A 21206-nucleotide genomic window follows, 5' to 3' on the forward strand; every position below is an offset into this window, starting at 1 on the left:
TTTTAAAACTTCTGCAAATTCTCACAATTTTCAACACTTCATTAGACTCTATTGTGATTGGTGGGCAGTGTAAATGAATGTATTGACAAAATCTGTCAGGGAATCCCTTGCTCAACTCTTGAGCAGTGAATTACAAAATACAAATAATAAATACAATGGGGAATATGTCAAATTACTGAAGGAATTAAGAGTCAAACCTCTGACCCAGGAAAGGTAGTACAAACACAGTTAACCAAGACTAACCTAAGAGCAACTACCTTTATTTTGTGCGTAACAGTTGTGTGGTTTTAATTAACCAACCAACTCAACTTGAGTGTTCAAAGGGGTGATCAGAAATAACCACTGAAAACCAGTAGCTCTTTTAATGACGTAGTCAGTCAGAACACACCTTCCTCTAGGAAAGTTTCTGTGTATTTCCAGTGGCTGTCTTGTCATTAATGTCTTAACTCTAAATGGATACCCTGCAGTCCAGTATTAGCTTCTGCAGTAATAAAGAATTGTAGAGCAATGCCAATGGACGGAGAGGACAGAAACAAAATTGAACACAGCATGTAAACCTCTATGACTGCTTCAGTTTAAACACCTGCAACAGAAGTACTGAATTTTGCTATTCTAGGCTTCTCTGAAAGCCACAGTTGAGAAACAAGGATGGCTGGTGGCTACTGAGAAAAACCGCGGCAAAGCTCTTCCATTTCCAAGTACCTTATACAAGGTGTTTGATTGTCTGTGCAATGAGACAGCTCATTGTGTCTTCAAGTACTTAAAGTAACACCTACCTTTTCAAATCATTAAGGAGCATGTGGCACGATTTCTTGTCATGAGAAAGTTTGGAAATAATGCACAATAATTACAAAGACTTGCAACAAACCTTTTTGAAACAAAACTATACAATCATTTAGCAGTATTTATAGGATACAATATTAAAGGAAGAAGTATCTTGCTAGGGACCAGGTTTTAAAGCATGCAGTTTCTTCAAAGTGTTAACCATAGCTTAAAAACATATGGGTTAGAGCACCAGTTAAGGAGAGCATACAACTGAGATCTGTTTAGACGATTTAACATTTGACAACTGTAACAATGATCTATTTCAAAACTAAACATTTCAGGATATCCCTTACACAGTATGATACATTTACATATATGTGGATTAAAAGGCACTATATAACTATATACAAATACACTGTATACACATTCTTCACGTCAAGCTGCTATGAGTAAAACGTAGTTTGCTTGGGCTCAGTTTGTTCTGTTAGAATCTCACACTTACGAGGAGCTCAGCAATCTTTCTAACTGAAGCACTCTACCTGTATTCACCAGCTGCCCACAGCTTCTAGAGAGAAGACAATACATAGGTATACACTGACAGTACAGCATATTGCATATTTGGAAAACTCTGACATGCTGTCTTTTTAAGTGTGGCTTAAAATTCTTTTTTTATATTTGGAACTGAATTAAATTTCTTTAAACCCAGCTGTCCACCAATGTAGTTTACTATATTAAAGAATAAGCAGGGTGCAAAGAAAGCATGATTTCACCCAAAAAGTGCTCGGCCAAGACATTGGTCATTTTTCATGTGCCCACCGCACGTGTAGGCGTGAGTGACACAGCCTCCACTCATCACTGCACACAGCAGTGCCCAGCAGGACCCAGAGAGCTGCCATTGAACCAGACACAGTAGCCAGCTCGGGTCCACAGTACAATGGTAGCCCTAAGGCCAGCTGTGCGGTGCTCACAGCCGGCTAATGATATAGCTCAAATTCTTATTGGCTGTCTGATCTACAAGGCTTAGTCCCAGTCCTGGACAAGTCCCATTCCTGTCCGAGTCACTGGGGAAATGTACTCCGCTTTCTATTTCTGCACAGATCGACATCTGATTGTTTAAAAATACAAGGCTCTGCTGGATGCAACACATTGATACACATTTGCTCCTATCCAAGCTGTAATGATTTATCATTCTTTAAATCTGTGAGATGGTACAATCACTGTGGTTGGCTACAATACTAGGGCGATGTAAAAGCTTTGGTCATAATTGCATTACTTAGTGGCATATAACTAGAACTAGCTGATTCTAGGTTTTGTAATATATAGATCAAATTGTTTCATAGAATTTATACTATATTGTGAAACATGGTAGCCATCAAAGCATATTCGGTTACATACAACGAACATGTGAATTATTACATTTTTCATTCAGCTTTCTTTCCATGAAAATGATTAACATCTAAGACTGTCACCCTGGAAAAATACTCATGGCATTAGTATCACAAACAGACACTCCAGTTGACTGGCTTGTGAAACTTTTCTAAAATGGAATTCAATGGCTTTCCATCATTATTACCTGGACAAGCAGAAGAAATAGGGGATGAAAAAGACTAAAAATGTCTGCACAGCTGCAACTAACTGATTGTATTTTACATTGAAGATGAATTTTGAGATTTATTGAAAAAAAGCTTTTTTTGAATGAATACATGTTTGCTGCAGAAAAGAACTCTCTCCAGGCATCAGAAGCCAAAACAACTCACGATCTTTAGCCTGATACTGTCAAAAACCCATTTTCATGCTCTCCTACATTTGGTTTAAAGGATTCTAATATTCAGCTTCGAAAATGAATCATGAAAAAAAAAAAGATAAATATACAAAGCCCGATCTCACAAATTGAGAGTTTTCTTTCATAGAATGTTTTTAATAATATATTTCAATGTTTTCGATGAAGAGAACAATAAAACAGTTGAAAAATGGAATGAACTTAACCTGCATGCAGCAAGAATCAGTGCATTCTGTCTGAGATGAATGTTTCCCTTTGGTAACCTTCTATTGAGCCTGGTCTGGTAGCACTACAGTTCTACAAGACAAGCAGAATACTAAACATTTAGTGTGCAAGAGACCTGGCTATTGTCTTAGTACTCATTTAACTTTGGCAAAGCTTATCTATGATGGTGGGCATTTAAGAGACAGACTCTGAATTAATGTTGTCTTCCACACTAATCCAGTATGAATCCATCATCAAACCAATAGTAAGAGTCAGAAAAAAAGACACGCAGCAAAACTTTTACCGTAAAATCCTGCAATAGGTGAGGCATCAATACACCCAATACTGAGGATGACTTTCATTTATGCGATTCCTAACTCACTTTCAAAAGAACATATATATTACTGTGCAGCTTGACCTAGAAGAGCTTATGAGTACCTTAGTGATGAGAATCACACTGTTCTGAGCCAGCTGGAGCCTACTGATGCACTATATCTGCATGGTTTAGACCACAATTAGTCCAAGTCTCCATTAAAAAAAAGATCACAAAAACAATACCAACAAAATAAAGTCCCCAAATTCTACCTAGTCAGGGCATTTCCATAAAATTGGTTTCGTAGGTCCAAGTGAGTGTGAGAGCCTGCATTCCCTTTATGTAACGTGTGAGCTATGCTTGGAGTGGTGAGGAACACACAACACAGCCCTCCAGGGCTGCCTCCGCTTGCCTCATCGGCACCGACTCCGACTGCCGCTACCCTGTGCCAGGACCGGCCTGGGAGTTCTCCCGCAGGCTGCCAGCGGGGTGCGGGCCAGACTGGGAGAACTGCGTACCTCCGGTCCCTTCCGTTCTTCCCAAGGAGAGACGCCGAAGGTGCCGACAGCCTTCCAGCAGGAGAGCAGACGCTTCGGAGACGGGATGAGGAAAGAAGCCCCAGGCCTCAGCTTCAGCCCGCTGCACTGCGTGTAAGTCCCCGTACCGAGAGCCCGGTGTCCTGCTAGGGGGACCTCTCGGTCCCAGCCTCCGGCCTCCTGGCTCTCTACAAGAAGTCCAGCTCCAGGGCTTGGTGCAGGGATACCAAGTCACCATGGTTTGAGATGCGCCAGAATGGCATGTTGTGCTACAATGACAGAAGGGGACAAGAAAAACCCCTGAGAAAAGGTCCTTCTTAAATTTCCATTCTACCACTGCCCACCTAAAAAAAAATTAAACATTCACAAGAAGAGCTTTTCACTGCATTTCTCTAGAAAAGAATATGTCATTTAAAATGCTGTACTATCTTGTCCAAAGGACATCTGAAGCTGCAAAGCTGTACCATACCACTGAACGTTGGTAGGGTCCTTCTGAATTATAACCGCCATAAGTTAACATCAAGATTAAGACCCAATTTTTTTTTAAGGGAATACAATACAAATTATACGTTCGATAAGAAGTGAATCACCCTACAACTCACAACGGACAACCCACTGAAGCTAAGCTAAGTGCGAGCTTGGCTAGTACCTGGATGGGAGACCTCCTGGGAAAGCTAAGGTAGCTGTGGGAAGAGATGTTAGTGGGACACTGTACTGGAAAAAAATAGGCGTCGTCCTTCGGATGAGACATAAAACCGAGGTCCCGACTCTCCATATTCATTAAAGATCCCAGGATGTTTCTCGAAAAGAGTAGGGGTGTCCTGGCCAAAATTCCCCCTGGCCTTTACTAATCTGGCTTCACTATTCTGCTCTCCTCCCCGCTGATGGCTGGTGTGTGGTGAGTGTACTGGTGCACTTTGGCTGCAGTCGCATCATCCAGGTGGGACTACACATTGGTGGTGGGGGAGGGGAGTCCCGATTACCTGTAGAGCTCTTTAACTGGAGTGTCCAGAAAAGCATGAAAAGGAATTAGTTAAGATGTTCTACAGGAACAGACGGCCTTGATCATGACGTTTACCTGCTTCGCTGCGAATTCCTCATCGCGGCCATCCCCAATCACCACATAGGTCACCTTCTTCCCAAACCGAGAGACGATCCGCTCAAAGCAGCTCTCCTTCCCTGCTCAAGAACGAGCTTTAAATAACACCATTGACACAAAGCATCCCAGCTAGAACTGGTACGCACTACAAGCACTCCTGAACATAACTGGAACTGCAGACCATACTGCTAGGGTCTGAACAGAAAAAACGACATAAAAAACTACACAACTCATAAGAGCACTGGTGTCACTCTTATTTCTGGAGTAATATGTGTATCGAAAAAAGACTCTGCTGTTTCAGAAACATGATTTTCCTTCTAACTACATAGACCTGTTCACCACTGTAGTATCCCTTGATTAAGATCTCATTGTATAAAAATCCAAAGCCAGCAGTTCATTACCTATTTTAGTGGCACTGTAGATGTTCTCTACAGGAAACACTTCTCCCAGTCCGTACAGCAGCACTTTGGCCAATGCAGGGACAAGCTGGGTGGTAGTGACCAGGACATTCACACACTTCCCTCTGGAAAGACACAACACCTTTCCCATTAGGCATCCGGTGCCAGTCTATACCTCATTTCACAGTGCACTTAAACACAAGACATGCAATTTGCTGAAAATAACTTATGACCTGCACTCAAGAGATGAATTTGATTCTAAAAATACACGGTAGCAAACAATTAAAGTAAATAGGCAAGATTCAAACAAAAAGACAAAACAATATACATCTGAAGTACAATAATGGGTATGCTTTCACCTGATGTAAACGATTTAGTAATTTAAGGGAAACATTCAATATTCACTATTAACGGTTTTCGACCATTTTATTTCTGAGATATCAAGGTCAGCCTTTTGCAATACTTGGAAAGTCACGTGCTTCAGGCAATCTCTAATCGTGCCAACAGCCGTTTCCATTTACAAATTTTAACTAAGACAAATGCAGCAAGATCTTTTCAAAGCCTTTTACCTGGCCTGAATCAGCAGCAAAGACTTCATCGCAGTGCTTAACCAGGAATCAGTTACAGTCTCCACATCTGACTGAAGACGACCAAGCAAGTCTTTTTTCAGTGGACTCAGGAGAGCTGTGAGAATCAAAGAACAGCTGTAATATCAACTTGTCAGTAATACATATACGTTTCTTTTTTGTAACTGTAAGCAAGCTTTCTTTTCACAGAACGGTCGTGGTCTGAATTAGTGGAGAGACAGAATCATAACCACATGAACAGCTAAGCACAGATACTCCCATTTTTGGTGGGTAGTTTCAGTACTTGACACATCTTAAGAAAAACACAGATATGGTCAGAAACAGTCGAATTGGATGATGTTGACCTTTGCACCATCATTCCCAGTAACTATGCTTACACTGCACAGAACAGCTGTTAAATCAGTTATAACGTAGAAAGTGCTTCTACCCATCATAATAAGTACCAATTAATCTTCAATCCATCCACTTCCAGAAAGCCATTATTTACTGTAAGCCTGTCCCACAAAGCTTAAGACACTATACACTCAATGGGACGCTAGTTCAACACAGGGCACAGAGGGACATGACCCTTAATTTTACATCATGTATTAAGCTAGCCAGGGTGAAAAGGCATTCAGAGGATTCCACAGTACATCCTGTCTCCGTCTCACGGACAAAGGAGGGAGCAACCCCCTGAGAAACTTTAAATTCACCTGCATCGTTCTTTGCAAAAAAGCTGCAAGTGGGTCACTGAAACAGAGATAGCGTGACACCCCCCCCTCTCCTCACTTCCAATGTTGCTCTTGTAGGTGTTGTAGATCTCCTTCAGACGCCGGTACCGGAAAGCCAGCTTCCTCATCCACTCCACACCCCCCTGCACCCCGCTGGCGGAACCAGGCCCCCTGCTGCTGCCCGAGCTGCTGAAGCCGTCCGTCGCGAAGTTGTAGCTACTGCAAGACAAGGCCAACACCTCTCTCCCGTCACTCCTGCCCGAAACTTACCATCTTAAAGCCTAACAGCGCTCCCAGCGAGCAGTCGTGTTCGAAGACTGGCCAGCTGAGCAAGCTCATCCTAGGCAGGCCTACCGAGGACAGACAGTCCAGCCTATCGGGTTTCAGGTCAAGAGAGATCCAGCTTGAATTTTTTCAGAAGAAAAATGGCAGTCAAGCAGCTGACTTGGTGTAAGCACATACACCTCCTTTTGACACATTTACCTGAACTGTCAACAAGCTGGGAATTAGCTGGGTTTCTGGCACAAACCAAAACAAAACAAAGACGCAGCCAGGGGTCCACCTGTGGACACGAAGCCTGTTCTATAAACTGCTTCCATCCGAACGTCAGTACTGTTACATTAGCATAGTATTTCATGATACCAAGACGTCTCTTACACTTTGATACACTTTGCACACCAGAAGCTTTGTTTACCTTCTGTGCACACAAATAGAAGGGTATGGGTGCACCATGTTGAGAAAGGGTAACATGAAAAGGCCTATATACATGAAACCTGACAAAGCACCCCCCCCCCACTAAAAGTTTATTGGTTCAGCACACTCACACCTGAACAATGAAAATGGAAAAAATGACACTTTACCATGTCTGCATTCATTTTACACTGCTCTGCTGATTACACCTTGTAGAGATGTAATATCACAGGGTGCCCAGAAAGGCAGAATAAATTAATACTTCTAAAAGATGTGAAGCACTGAGCTTAATCTGTGTTTTTGTTGACCTTTTCCTCCACTAGACAATGGAAAACGAACTTTAAACTGTAGAATTTAAAACAAATAATCTTATGTTAAGTTGTACAATGCACTAGTACGATATGATTTGGAACAGTACTTACACCTTTGGTGACCGTTTAAAAAAAAAATGAATGTCCTTTACTGACAGGGTAGGAGAACTGAGTTGTAGTTCAGAAAACTACAACTGGACACAATTTAATTACTCATAATCCTCAAAAGCACTTACAGGCAACCCAATAGACAACAGAATCAACAGTGAAACACAAATCAGAGCAAACTGGAAATTAAGAGGCAGTGTATTTAAAACGAAGAACAGCAGGTATTTTTTAAACAATAGTTTGTGGGTGTCTGGAACAAGCTAATTAATCATGTTATTGAAGCCTGGCTTTTTTTTTTTTAAACCTCTTACACTGAATAACATGACATGTTTTTAATATAGTACAATTACCTCAGGTCCTGTCCATTGTCGTCAGAGGCCACATCTTCTACATGAACCTGATCGCACTCCTAAGGACAAAAATAAATCTGTAACACTGCACTAGTAGACTCGCGACAATACAAAACATTAAACAGTGGTACACATTCTAGACTCTGCCAGAGAATCAGTAATCGCTAAAAGGAAAAAAAAATAGTGGTCATTAAAGGACGCCAATATTTTGTCATCTCATAGCATTTCAACAGTTTCATGTAAAAGAGTGATTGCAGTTCTGCTCAATTTGAATTGCTGTAAGTGTAGTTCTCATTTACACTTATCGTAAACAAGAAGCACATCATTGTCTTACACAACCAAAGAAGGCTCCAGAGCCGAAATGTTGTGAATAAACCTTTACTTTTTCCTTTCTTGTCTTCCGTGTACAACAGTCATCTCAGCTGTAAGTTGTCATCTCATTCAACTCAGACTGCAGATTCAATTTAGACTCTGCAATGTTCAATACAAGGTCGCACAGAAAACTCACCTCCAGGTCATTGAAAAACAAGTGTGTGTCAGCAAGCTCAAAGATCAGCTCTTCCATCTGTAACCCTAGGGTGAGAGCTGTAGTTGGGTCCTAGTGGAAATATAGAAACACTGCTGGTGAATAACAGGCCTACGTGATGGAACCATGACTAACAACTGCAAATAGGCTGATAAAAGCAGGTTAGATTAAAACTGAGTGAACATCAATGGCATAATTTTCAAGGCAGGGATAAAAGCATTTACAGATTGATTTTACCTTGCCAAACTTCTGTGCAAAGGAGCCTGTGAGCAGCGAATGGAAGATGATAATGGTTTCATCCAAATCCCAGAGAAAAACACGCTAGGGGAGAAAAATAATGGCACACAGAAGGTGTTTAACAGGCATCATCTAGACCGCATTATAATTTTTACAACTGAGTCTAAACAGACAGCGATTCAAATGCCAGAATTTATTTGGAGGCTCTGATCGTCATGTTTGTGTCTAAAGTTCAGAACAGATGGAACATTTGAATTTACTCTTCCGCTTTTTACAAATCTCATGCAGGTCTGTTTTAAGTTCTAGATAAGCTAGACATCCAATAAGTTTGTAAGGAGCGTTTATAGCACTTGGAAGGGAGTGAATTAAGCTACAGGGGTGAAAGCACGAGCCATGCTGATAAGCCAATTCAAGCTTGCTTCTTGCTGATGAAAATCTACTATCAATCACTGAGTGAACTACACAGCACTCATCAAACTTTTGAACAGCTAGGGAGACGGAGGAACTGCGGCTGTGGAAAGTACCTCCAGGTCGTTACTGGCAGGCTGGGAAGTGTCCGATTTTTTCCCTTTGCTCTTGGCCTTCCCGGTGCTGTTTCTCCGGCCTGCTTCCTCGTGGTCCCTGGAGCCGGTGGAGGCTGGCACACCAGCTGCGGAGTCTGGAAACAGAAGGGTGATTTTCAAAACCTCCACATTTACGAGTTCTAACGAATACAGACCTGTCAAAGTCACTAGATAACTGCGATGGGTTTTGAAAAAACTCAAAATGTTTTCTTCTAATAGCCTGTACCATCCATCCATCCATTTCCTTACTGCTCCGTTCCATTCAAGGTTGTGGGAGAACCGGAGTGTATCCCAGAAAGGAAGAGGTGCATAGCAGGGTACAACCTGGATGGGACACAAGTCCATTGCAGGGCAGACAGACACAAACACACACACTCACACCAGGATCAATTTAACAAAAGCCAATTAACCTACCTACTATGTCTTTGGACTGTAAGAGGAAACAGGGGCACCTGGAGGAAACCCATGCAAATTTGGGGAGAACATTCAAACTCCACACAGAGAGAACCCCCAGAACTGAACCCAGGTCACCAGTACTGCGAGGTAACAGTAATGACCTCTGTGCTATCCATAGTCTGCACCATCAAGTTTAATAAATGACTAAAACAAAATTAATTGAAAATAAAATCACACAATTCACCACTTTTATATAAGTCAATGCATCATTCAGTATGTGGCTTAATAGAGATTTAAAGCACTTGGGTACCTGTAGCAGTGAGCAGTTCAGCTGTAGCAGGGCTGTCAGTCTTCATGCTGGGGTAGCCTGCAACATTCACACTCTCTGTACCCCCACTATTGTTGGGCATCCCAGCCGACACATAACTGGGGGCAGCATAATACTGGGGGTACTGGCTCTGTCCCAGGGGGGTGTAATTGGGATACTCCTATAATCAGTGGAGGAATGGCAAAGAATGCGAAACTTATTAACACTTCTTATTCTCCTGACCATTAAAATGGGTGACACAAAAAAGCATGAGATGGCAGCAGAGGTTGTTTTAGCTGGAGAACAACCCTAAAGCATCTTAAATCTTCACATTAGTTGCTTCATTTTTTATATTTTCTGAGTTAATTATGTGGTGGAATGCCACAAAACTCCAAATCACTGGCGCTTAATTCTAAACGTATCAATTACAAGAGTGACCAGGTTATTCATAATGACAAGAAACCTTAAAATGTAAACGTTCAAACACAGGCACTTACTTGATTTGTTACAGTAGCTGTAGCTGTGGTAGCTGCAGTCCCACTGGGGATATTTGTATAAACACTTGATGTGGTGAAACTGGAGGCTGAAACGGACAACCATTTTTGTCATTTCCCTATCGTTTGCTTATTTAAACATTTGTTAGTTTGAACATTTCCAGTTTATTATATTTTAATTTGGTGCTACAAAGAGGAGAAAATCCACAAAGACACTTCACTGACAAAAGTGGAGTAAGCTTACAAGGTGCTCATATGTGCCTCCCCCATGAACACCAGGGGGCAGCGAGTGCACGAATCGTCAGCACAAGCAATGCGATACCAGCACTGCCAGTTCGTGAAGGCACACAGGAAAAAACACGTTTACAGGGAAGACAAACAAACGAACAGATAAAGAGGTGTGATAAAGCACACGTCAAACGCAAAACGACCACCACCTCAAAACCAACATGGAAACTTTAGCTGCCAGGCTGGATGACGGGGGAAAAGACCTCCCAGCTCAATGACACTCTTCTGAAAAACAGCAGTTTTAAAGTTGCTCCTGGAGCGATGTTCTCTTTAATTTAGCCTTTGCACTGAGATGTGTTTTGTCCGCCCACCCTAGATGGCTCCTCTGCTGTAGGACTTCCTCACGCCTGGCTTTCAGGTGGTCTTGCAAGGGCGGCCTGTGGCTGGTAATGTAAAGGGAGGGAGACCACTTGCCTTGGCTGGGGTAGGAGTAGTGTGCCTGCCCAGGCGGTGTTGAGGTATAGCCTGTGCTGAAGCTCAGGAAGCTAGGCTGTCCCACAGGAGGCACCTCCGACAGCCCACTCTCAGATTTGATGCCAGGCCACATGGCGCCTGCAGGACACGATGGCACGTAAACATCCAAATGGCATAAATGACTTTCAGTGCAAAACAAATGTGCTTTTTCTACAGTGGTTCTTCCTTGGCATGCGTTTCTGGCCATTTTTTTTTATATATATACATGAAGTATAACACTATAATGAGAACTGATTGATTTAAAGAAATCACTCTAAATTACTGAAGTAATTCAGTAAGATAATACTGAATTTCTTTTTGCATTAGCAATGCCTATATAATAAAATAATAATAATAATAATAATAATAATTGCTTACACTTATATAGCGCTTTTCTGGATACTCCACTCAAAGCGCTTTACAGGTAATGGGGACTCCCCTCCACCACCACCATATATATTTTACAAACAAAATTCACACCAAGAAGGAATTGCTCTGTAAAGATCATTAGAAATAACAGTTTCATGTTTTTTAAAGAAGTGAAAGACACGGCGAACAACCAGCTTGTACGTGAAATTTAACAGATTTAAATCACAGAGAAAAAGGCACGGCAGCATTATCTTGATCCGTCTATATCAATTCTGTATCAACACTGAACAAAGTCTCAAAATTTCCTTACATGAGAATACAAGTAGCTTTTGCCGTTATGACAAATTTTTACAAATGAAGGGCGTTACAAGTGACAACAGTGCAAACAAAACATTCTCCCCTCTCCGCACTCCAGAAAGCAGTGGAAAACTCTTTACCAAAGGGAGGTAGACCATAGTTTTGGCTTCCTTGTGGGTAGGCAGTGTAGATAGTGGACTGAGCAACAGCGGGGAACTGAGACTGTGTGGAGTACGACGTGATGGCCGGGGAAAGGATGTGCGTGTAGGGCCTGTGAACATACAATAATGCTTCGGCATTAAGCTTATGCACAACCACAGAGCAAGCTTGTGGGCACTTAATGTGCTCTATGTACAGAGGAACCGCAATAAGGCACTGTTTTGAAGCGTCCTATTTTAAGAGGTACATCAAAAAATATAACAACTTATAGTCATAGTTTGCTCTATTATGAATGGATCACTTTCTATTTGAATAAAAAATGAATACAAGGAACTCTGCGTCATTATAGATCATTTCATCATAGTATAAAGACTTAAAACACTAATACTACAGAGCACTAAACCACATTATAGACTCCCCACCTCATACTACACTCTGAAGTAATTTTTTGTGTTATAGGATCAGTGCTTTTTCAAAACTTGAAAGCAGAGCGTTGTATAAATACGCCTTTTGTGAAATGAACAGACTTACTTGCTTGTTTGGTACATCTGTGAGGTATATTCATTTGACGTTTTTGTGTTAAGGTCTGCACAGGTTACAGCTAGAAAAACAAGTTATTTTTAATGGCATCAAAATCGCAATGAAAGTACCACAACATTAAAAAACAAATTCAAGCAGAAAATTCAGTTCTATAGTGCAACGTGCAAACGCTGAAATTAAGACTGGGGTCTGCATGAAAGTTGACATTTTAATTGCTAATCAGTTATTAACAACGTAAGCTTGTTTTCAATAATTATAATGCACTCAAATCCCATTATTTCTGTACTTAACTCAGAAACTCAACAACTACCAAAACTGAAAGAACATCTCAAATAGTTTTGTTGGCAAAAGGATAAAAGTGAACGTATATAAACCCTAAATGATTATATGCTTTCTGTAACAAAATACTGCATTCACATAGTGCAGGATTTTACTTTTATTACATTTCTAAGAACAGTGCACAGAACTCACACAAAAGAAGGGAATTTTCATTTATATGCGTTACAACACAACCATGAAAAGAATAATAACTTCCCTAAATAGTGGTTTATTTCTCAGCAGGGAAAGAGCTTAAGAGCTAAAGATCCTCTCTTTTCAAACCAATCTATACCTGCATGAATGCATTCAATGTCCTGTGCTGCAGAGCAGACTGTAACAGCAGCAATAATAACAACCTTACAGAAAACGCAGGATTTTACATGGCTGGGAAAAAAAAAAACCCAAAATGACAGGAAAGTGCAAAATGATATAATCCTCCAAAGATGTTATTTTGGGTTATGGAAAGCGTACCAGTCTCCCTGTAGGTGGTCAGTGGGTCACCCCCCATCGGCTCACAGGACTCACTCCCAGGACCGGACTGCTCCCGCTTAACTGCAACAACCAGCAAGCAGAGAGCGTCACAGTTTCACACCAATGGTCCCCAACAGCAGAGCTAGTTAGCACGGAAATTTACATGGGCATCACTAGTGGACTGTAGGACTGAACCACTATAACTCTGGTATGTCAAACATGAAAAAAGATTATTCTAACTGACCGCCAAAAGACTGGGATAAGGTGCCGAAGTGACTATGGGGCATTTCACTCTGACCCCTCTCGCTCCTTAGACATCTCACCTTCGCCGAGCTGGGTTTCGCCAGACAGTGTGTAAGTGTCAGAGTCTGTCTTAAGAACAGCCGATTCTCCTCCGCCCGGCTGGCTGTCATTCTCTGCCATCCCTTCCACCCTGGCAAAGACAAGCACCATCGAAGGAGTGCTGAGATCGCATCCCTTTTGTCTGAAGGGTCTAGTGTTCAAATGGTTTAGAAAGAAACCCCGGCACAGCGGACTTTCATTCCCCGTATTGAAACTAGCACAAGGAGAGAGACGGAGAAGAGAGGGATACAGATTGGGAGAAGACACATGCAGAAACAACAGAATGATGGCTTTGAGAAACAGCAGAGTTAGGCATGCGGAGATTGAAATGACAAACCTGGGCCCCTTTTCTTCAGAGTCTTTTAGCTCATGCCGAGCTTTCTTTGCCTAAAAAAAGCAACACACACAAAGAAAAGAAAACACTTAAAATGACTTTAATGATGCAACTCCTAAATTGCACTACAGATGTTACATCTAAGAAATCTCCATATCAGGGTTAGGAGATACAATGAAAGATCTTAAAATACTGTAATGGTTGGTTTGATGATACTACTTTCTTTTTAGAAACTGCATTCAATGAAAAAAAACTGTTTGGAGGAAACCAACCCTCAGATATCCCTCTTTCTTACATGCTCTGTCCTTGGTTCTCCTTGACTTCATAGTCCTGAGACTTTCCTCTCTCACCCCCACACTGGAAAAACACTCACCGGCAGAAACACGTTTTCTTTCAACTTTTCAGAGTGGAATTTTTACAGATGGGATCACAGATTAATTCTTCTATATTTAGAATTTATGATCACTGGAAGTTTCCCTTTTGACATTCAAGTTCTTGCTGGTAGTAAAGAATTTCTGAGAATAGGAAAAATCTCTGTGTAAATGTAAAAGCAAAGGTCTTAAAATACTGTTCTTTGGATTATGCTGTCTGTTTATTGATAATTTCCACCTGCTTTACGTATCATTCCTTTATTGTGTTAGTACTGTGTCCTCTCAGAACACAGCCTTTATAAAACATCAGATTTGATTTCAGAATTCTGAAACTTAAAGTGAATATATTTACTCCATTTTATAATGCCAGTCTTTCCTTTGTAATGTATAATATAGCTGTGCCTCTGTACACTGCCTCCCTTCTAACAGAACCCTAGTTCACTGTCAGTCAATGCTTGTCCCAGACTTGGGTCACAAAAGAGAACTGCAGCTTGTGTCAACTATTTCTTATGCATATTATGAAACGTCTATTGCACTCCTAAAAACTTTTTTAGAAATGCAAAAATCCTAACGCACTGTTCATTCTCTGCATCATAGAATATATAATAATGTTAGAAGTACACAAAAAATCTTAATTAAAATGGTACAGTGCCTTGTCTATAACGGCTAAATATTGCAATATATTTATCACCCATCCCTAATCTAAACAGACTTCCCTGTTAACATAAATTAAACAAATACCCAATTTAAATACAGGCATTGGTTGCACTGAAAAATACTTTTAATTATAATTAAATCTATAACCTCTTAGAGATTTTATTAAACTCCTCGTAATTCACTTTGGTGGAATCCAAACTGTTGAACAAATACAAGTATTTTCTTTTACGCATGAAGATATATAATGTGCACTCTCACCCCCAGGTGTCTTATTAAATTATTACAATTATTAAAATGACTTCTATTACTGTTTCTCTACAGGGAAGACTCAATTGCAGATGGATTTCCTCACAGTGTTCAAGCAGGTTTCAAATTGTTTTCATGCACCTCACCTTCAAAGGGTGGGAAAAATCACATCTCACCTTGATAAGCACATTTCATTATGCAATTCTGGTGTTTATTTTTGGTCGCACAGTGACCCTTAAAACTTACCTATGTCCCGTTAGGTTTTCCAGCTACATTTTGAGATTGCCCTAAAGACTCGTTTACGTCTTAACTCCTGGATAATACAAAACATTCTGTGTTCTAAAAGATTAGCAAAATAATTTTTAAATTATCCTGTAATGCTAAGAAGCAATTATAGTCATTCAAAGTATCGACTTGCTTTAATACAGATTTTCAAGATTTAAGATCTCCGTTTTGATGAAGATCTTTCAATCTTTTAACGTTAAGACCACAAAAAGCATCACGGACCTAATTAGACGCAATTACATAACTAATAAAAACCTTACGTTCTGTAGCCCTTATTACAGACAGGAGAGATGTATTAATTCACACTGAAGGCAGGAAGATTTTGCGTGTGCAGAAAGTTCCCTTTCTCTTTTTTTACCTGCAATATGCAACTAGTATATCTCAAGGAACAAGCAAAGGTTTATTCCCTGCTGAAAAGAGAAGAAAAGAAACAACGTTTAGGCTGTGGAGCCTTGACACCAGAAGAAGGCTTCACAGCCAAAACGTTGTTTCTTTTCAGCACAGGAATAAACTATTACTTGTTCCTTTGCAGCCCACCCATGCTGACACAGGTGCCTGCTTGAAAGACTTCAGTATAACTTAAGACAACTTAGGATGATCGTTCACAAATCTGCAAAAGCGATGAAGATAGAGTCACATTGCAATATAAAATCTTACGCTTTTAGCATACGCAATGGCGACAGAAAGAATAGTTTAGTTCTTGGTTCCATTTTGGCTAGTTTTAATGGTCTTCAGTGCCATAAGTACAGAGTACTGGCAGGACAGTCAGCAAGTCAGTGCAGAAAAGCCCCAGTACTCACAGGCAGTTCTGTCAATTCCTGGGATTCATCCATCGCAAGGCAGAAGACTGGGTCTTCCTTCAGCCCTGTAGCAGCACTCCGCAGGTTATTCTCCGATGCTCTGGAGACCCACCGAACCCTGTTTCAGAAAACAAACATTTTGCACTCCTTTAAATATGTTTTGTGAGGGGTGTGTGATTTTTTTTCTAAGGCAGTTAAGGCCTATGTATCAAATAGGTTAGTGCAAAAACATCACCTGAAAGCAGGAAGTGGAGCACACTTTGTTAATCACAGGCACGGGATTTGCAGGTGATGCATGTGCTTTGCAGATGGCTTTCAAATCGGTACATCAATTTGTTTACAGAAAGATTAAAACCAAAGCATATGCTCACATGTGATGTACCAAAATACACAGCGCGACTCAAAGACTTCAGGTAAATGGGGACATTACAGCTAACCTAGATATGATTAATGCGATACGTAATTAGCAGAAAATTCATAAAGGATCATAACAGATGCATTAAGTGATCAAATTCAAGCTATCTTGTCAATAGGCAAAGTTGATAAGATCTAACCTGTTTTTTCCTCTTTACTGGAGCATTTATATAACCGGCATATTAAACACGAAAGGGCAAAATAGGTCAAACTACTACTTCAAAATACAAGACATGTGGGAGGATTGAACAATTAAAAAAAAAAATTTGCTCCCTGCAAATTTTATATAAAAATGATGTTGATTTAACATCACAAGGTGTAGAAGCCTGCATCTCATAATACTGATGCTCAACGCTAATTAAGAAAACAGACTTTCAGTCACAGGGGTGAAGTGCTTATATATTTAAAAAAACACCACTTTCCAAAAAACTGTCATTTTCACATTTTTTGTTTTTATTTGTACATTTAACATCCCAAGAATATGCTCCTCTTGTTCGTAACCCTTCTTCTGCTCACTGTCAAGACTTCTCTTTTCAATATGTCTGCATGTAAGACAATGCATTTTCAAAATATAAATATTTCAGCAAGGATGAGAAATAACTAATAAACCAAAAATTCTACTATACCAGATACAAAGTATGAAGTTTTTATTTTAAAATATCCAGTTGCTTGATTAAAAAAAAAAAAGTATTTCAAATCAGTATTACGGTTATGTCAGAATTTCTGTGTCCTCTATATCCACCTAGGATCCTAGGATGATAGCCTTAATATGGTGGTGTAGATAGCCAGACCACACCTACACCATCTACCCCATTATAATTTATTATTTATTGCACATCTTCAGTCATCGTTTACATGTCTGAATTGTTTAAATTCAAACTGTTTACTTGTACACTGTCTGCTGTTTGTTTGTATATTGTCTCGATGCACTGTCAGCACTTCATGTTTCTACACTTTTTTTATAACAATGGAGAGACTTTCTGTCAGTAAGAATTAAATTGTACCAGTACATGTACCGGTTACATATGGCAAATAAAGTTCAAGTTCATTGATCTAAGAGTTTGAATGAAATATTTGCATTTTGTTTCTAGTCACAACTTCGGGATTTCATTTCACTTACAAAATGCAACAGTTACAGCTGGAACATTTTTTAAGAGCTGGAACACAATTCAAATTAATCTTAGTAAGTCAATGAAGGGTTTGATTGTGTAAGCTAAACTGGAACAACAACTAACGTGTGAGTGTGTGTGTCTCACCAGGACCAGGATTGGGAATCACTGATGTAGGATCTAAGCATTTTTTTTTTAAAGATTTGTTGCTTTTCCCTGAAGGCACATTCATCCCTGAGATATCCTTCCCAATCAATACTGAAGCACAAGGTTTCAGGTTATGCAGAACTGACGCTTTACAACCTGACCTGGAGACGTCTTGCCACAGGGTATGCACGCACTGCTGTTTTGAGATATGGATTGTCTTGGCTGCTGCAAAGAACTTGATCTACCCAGAACTGAAGCCTGTGACTAGTTTCCTAGAGCTGTGCCTAGATACGTATTATTTTAATATCCCCGTAACCATACCTGGCAGGCACCCCACCATCTAGTTTCTGCCACAAGGTACAGAAAGCTTGTGATCACCAGCAAAACAGTCTAACCTGTCTGCCATCTACTAGCCCGAACAGCACCACAAATCTGGTAACGTATGTTGTTCAATCCTCTCTCTTGTCCAGCAGTTAGCAGATGCTTATAAATGTAACATTGTAATCCAGTTGTTTTTTTTTTAAATATGATTCTATATGTCTACAAAAATTGAACTCTGCCTGACAAAATGATGAATGTTAATCTTGGGTATAAGTCATGTAAGGTACAGGGTTTTTCTTCACAAAAGAGAAGTTACTGTTAACTGTAAATTAAATGATAAACAGAAAAAAAAATGTTTTATTTGGCAGGGGAAAAAATGCCAATATCACAGATGGTTTTCTTATTTTTTAGATGTTACAGGTTTAACGCACTCAGACCAGAAAGCCCACGGCAGCTTTAAAGCTGAAAGTGGAAAGACGAGCTTGAGAATCTTAAGCAGACATTAAGGGGGGGGCTTCTCTTTGAACAGGATATGAATATTTTTTGCAAATTTAAGATGTATAAACAGATCAGTTGATGTGCATCCTGAAAATTCTTTTTGGTTTCTAACTTAATATTGTTCACCATCCAAAACAGTCAAGAATGTCCCCTTTCATCCCCAGGGATACATAAAGCAGTTTGCTGCACTTAAAATAGTCAAGGAAACACCTAATCTCAGTAACGTAATTTAAACTGCAGATTTAAAGCACTTTGAGCTGCTATTTGTATGAAAGGTGCTCTATAAATAAACTTTATTATTATTAGTATGCATACAGCTACACATTTCCCGGGTTTTGCTTATCGTTGTTTCAGCTCTCTGTCTCACCTCATCCTGCTCCCCTCCCGGTTAAGGCTCGACGACTGCTGATTTTTAAAACAAATCTCTTTGTGTAAAAAACAGTATGCAGACTACCGTGTAAACTTCCTGGTCATCTACTTTCCAGTTCTTTGTCAAGGTGTGCCAGCTGTTTAATTTCTTCAAAATGTTGAGGAACATGGAGAATAGCTGGGCCACATACCATGTATGGTAAAGATGAAGAGAAAAATCAATTCTTACTCTCTTGAAAAACAATTTGTATTAACGCTCAAAACGTATTATCAGCAAACTGAAGAAACTGATGTATGCTCAAGAATGTCAGGCTCAGATGTACAGGCAGGACTGTAGATCAGGCATGTCCAACCCGACTCCTCAAGCAGCTTTTATAGGCGACTATTGAATCTACGATTTCTGAAGACTTGTAAGACTTAGGGATGAATTGCAGGCAATATATTTACAGATCATTTGGAACACAAAATTCTCAGCTCTCTTAAGCTCTAAGTTTCATTAACTTGGCGCATTACTTGATTTAGTGATTAAAAGAAGTGTTTTTAAAAAATCGGTTTCGAAATGAGCGATTTAGATTGCCCCATGCCACTTTGCGATTTGGGGTTCTCGCAGATGAGAGCCGGAGATGACTGCGGCAGATCAAGTATGTACTGATCTGTACTTGAAAACAGAAGTGAGAGCATCCCAGAACATTTCAGAATAGAAAGAAAACTTGAAGAATTACAAAATAACAATAACGGAGGGGTCTCGACAATGGAACCAGCGGCTCGGGAACTTGTGCGGCAAATTATGATGAAAACATAAAAAGAGCCGCTTGAAGCCCAATTGAGAACTGCAGCAACTCGCACGCCACACAAATCGACGGAAGTCTACAGCGGGTTGTGACATTTTAGTCCCCAGAGTCAAACAAAAAAACAACATAATACCCTCAGGTACAGGGTTATTGCAGAAAAACCGCAGCATTTCAAGAGGCGAATCGAAAAGCACGGCGCAGATGAAAAGATCTGCAGGAAAAACGCGTTTGCTGGCTGGCATTCCGGACCTCAACCCAGCCCGTACGTGAAGGCAGCTGGTCTCCTTTGTTGACACACGTGCGGGACATAATTTAAGAAAATGAGATGGCATGAAACAGCAAACGGGACAAATATTTTCCCATTCAGACCTTGACGTTATTTCTGTATCAATGGTAAACGAGTAGGTCACACCGGCTTTTTTTTTAAGTGTTCTAGGTTTTCAAATAGTCCACAATAGATCAGACTCTGAAGGTTAATGGTCTGTTTATACTGCGAATTGCTGGCTAATCTGCCCATCTAATGGTGCAGCCTGTACGTATTTTTCGGGATGACTTCGACGAGCATGGCAGTCAGCATTTGTTTAATTTGTAACACCGAGAAAAAAAAAACGGTTGCCGATTCAAGGACAGAAACAAGAAGGTGAACACACTTAAGGGATCCATCTGCTTATACCTTTCCCGGAGTCGCAGCGCTTCCATTTTCTATCACCGAACAACTCTTAAGAAAGATAAAGTAACTGGACATTATTGATCAATAATGACTACATTTTGCGCCGTTTGGAGCAACCGAGCTGCATGCCGTAGAGAGCAGAAAGGAACAATCGAAAATCATTCGTATTCCGCTGTCCTGAATTCTCACAAGTTTGGCATGAAATGGTAGAAAATCAGAAGAGGAAAAAAAAACTTTCAACTGAGCCGAAGGACAGGGGGGAAAAAAAACTTAAAAGCTTACTTGATCTTTCTTTGCTACAAACAAGAACGGTAAAGAGCATTGTATCTACCTCTTCCACAACAAATCAAAATGCACGGATTCTGGAGAGGTGAAGGGAAGAGGGCCCGTAGAGCGGTGGCTCCACAAAAAGTAATTCTAGAAACACCTTACCATGAGGATATTTTGTTTTCAGGTCGTCTTATCCAATTTCCTTGCACCAATTCCACTCCGCTCGTCTCCTGCTGTTGCCAGGGAGCACTATTTAGCAGGAAGTGCCGCCGGCCTGTAGCGCGCAGGCGTCCACCTTCACCTGGCTCATAGG

The 21206-nt window shown here is 40.4% G+C and overlaps 1 protein-coding gene across 2 annotated transcripts; it reads right to left on the reverse strand.

Moving 5' to 3' along the window:
* Window positions 1-854: 854 nt before the first annotated feature.
* On the reverse strand, window positions 855-21181 carry eya3 (EYA transcriptional coactivator and phosphatase 3). 2 transcript variants are annotated; one of them, XR_015925933.1, is made up of 20 exons: window positions 21056-21181; window positions 16305-16422; window positions 13949-13998; window positions 13593-13702; window positions 13270-13350; window positions 12472-12541; window positions 11922-12052; window positions 11077-11214; window positions 10378-10463; window positions 9884-10061; window positions 9139-9272; window positions 8615-8698; window positions 8360-8449; window positions 7852-7910; window positions 6451-6611; window positions 5665-5779; window positions 5099-5220; window positions 4677-4777; window positions 3581-3867; window positions 855-2842 (listed from the first exon to the last, which is right to left on the reverse strand). XR_015925933.1 is itself a non-coding variant. In XM_088602947.1 (19 exons), exons 2-19 carry the CDS (start codon window positions 16335-16337, stop codon window positions 3787-3789), a joined length of 1824 nt encoding a protein of 607 aa, XP_088459073.1. In that variant the 5' UTR covers window positions 16338-16422; window positions 21056-21181; the 3' UTR covers window positions 855-3786. The 2 variants fall into 2 exon arrangements, 1 of the variants encoding a protein (XP_088459073.1); XM_088602947.1 differs by having other exon boundaries at window positions 855-3867.
* Window positions 21182-21206: the final 25 nt, after the last annotated feature.

The sequence above is a fragment of the Lepisosteus platostomus genome, chromosome 13 (assembly GCF_059453375.1).
Source record: "Lepisosteus platostomus isolate fLepPlt1 chromosome 13, fLepPlt1.hap1, whole genome shotgun sequence".
NCBI lineage: Eukaryota > Metazoa > Chordata > Actinopteri > Semionotiformes > Lepisosteidae > Lepisosteus > Lepisosteus platostomus.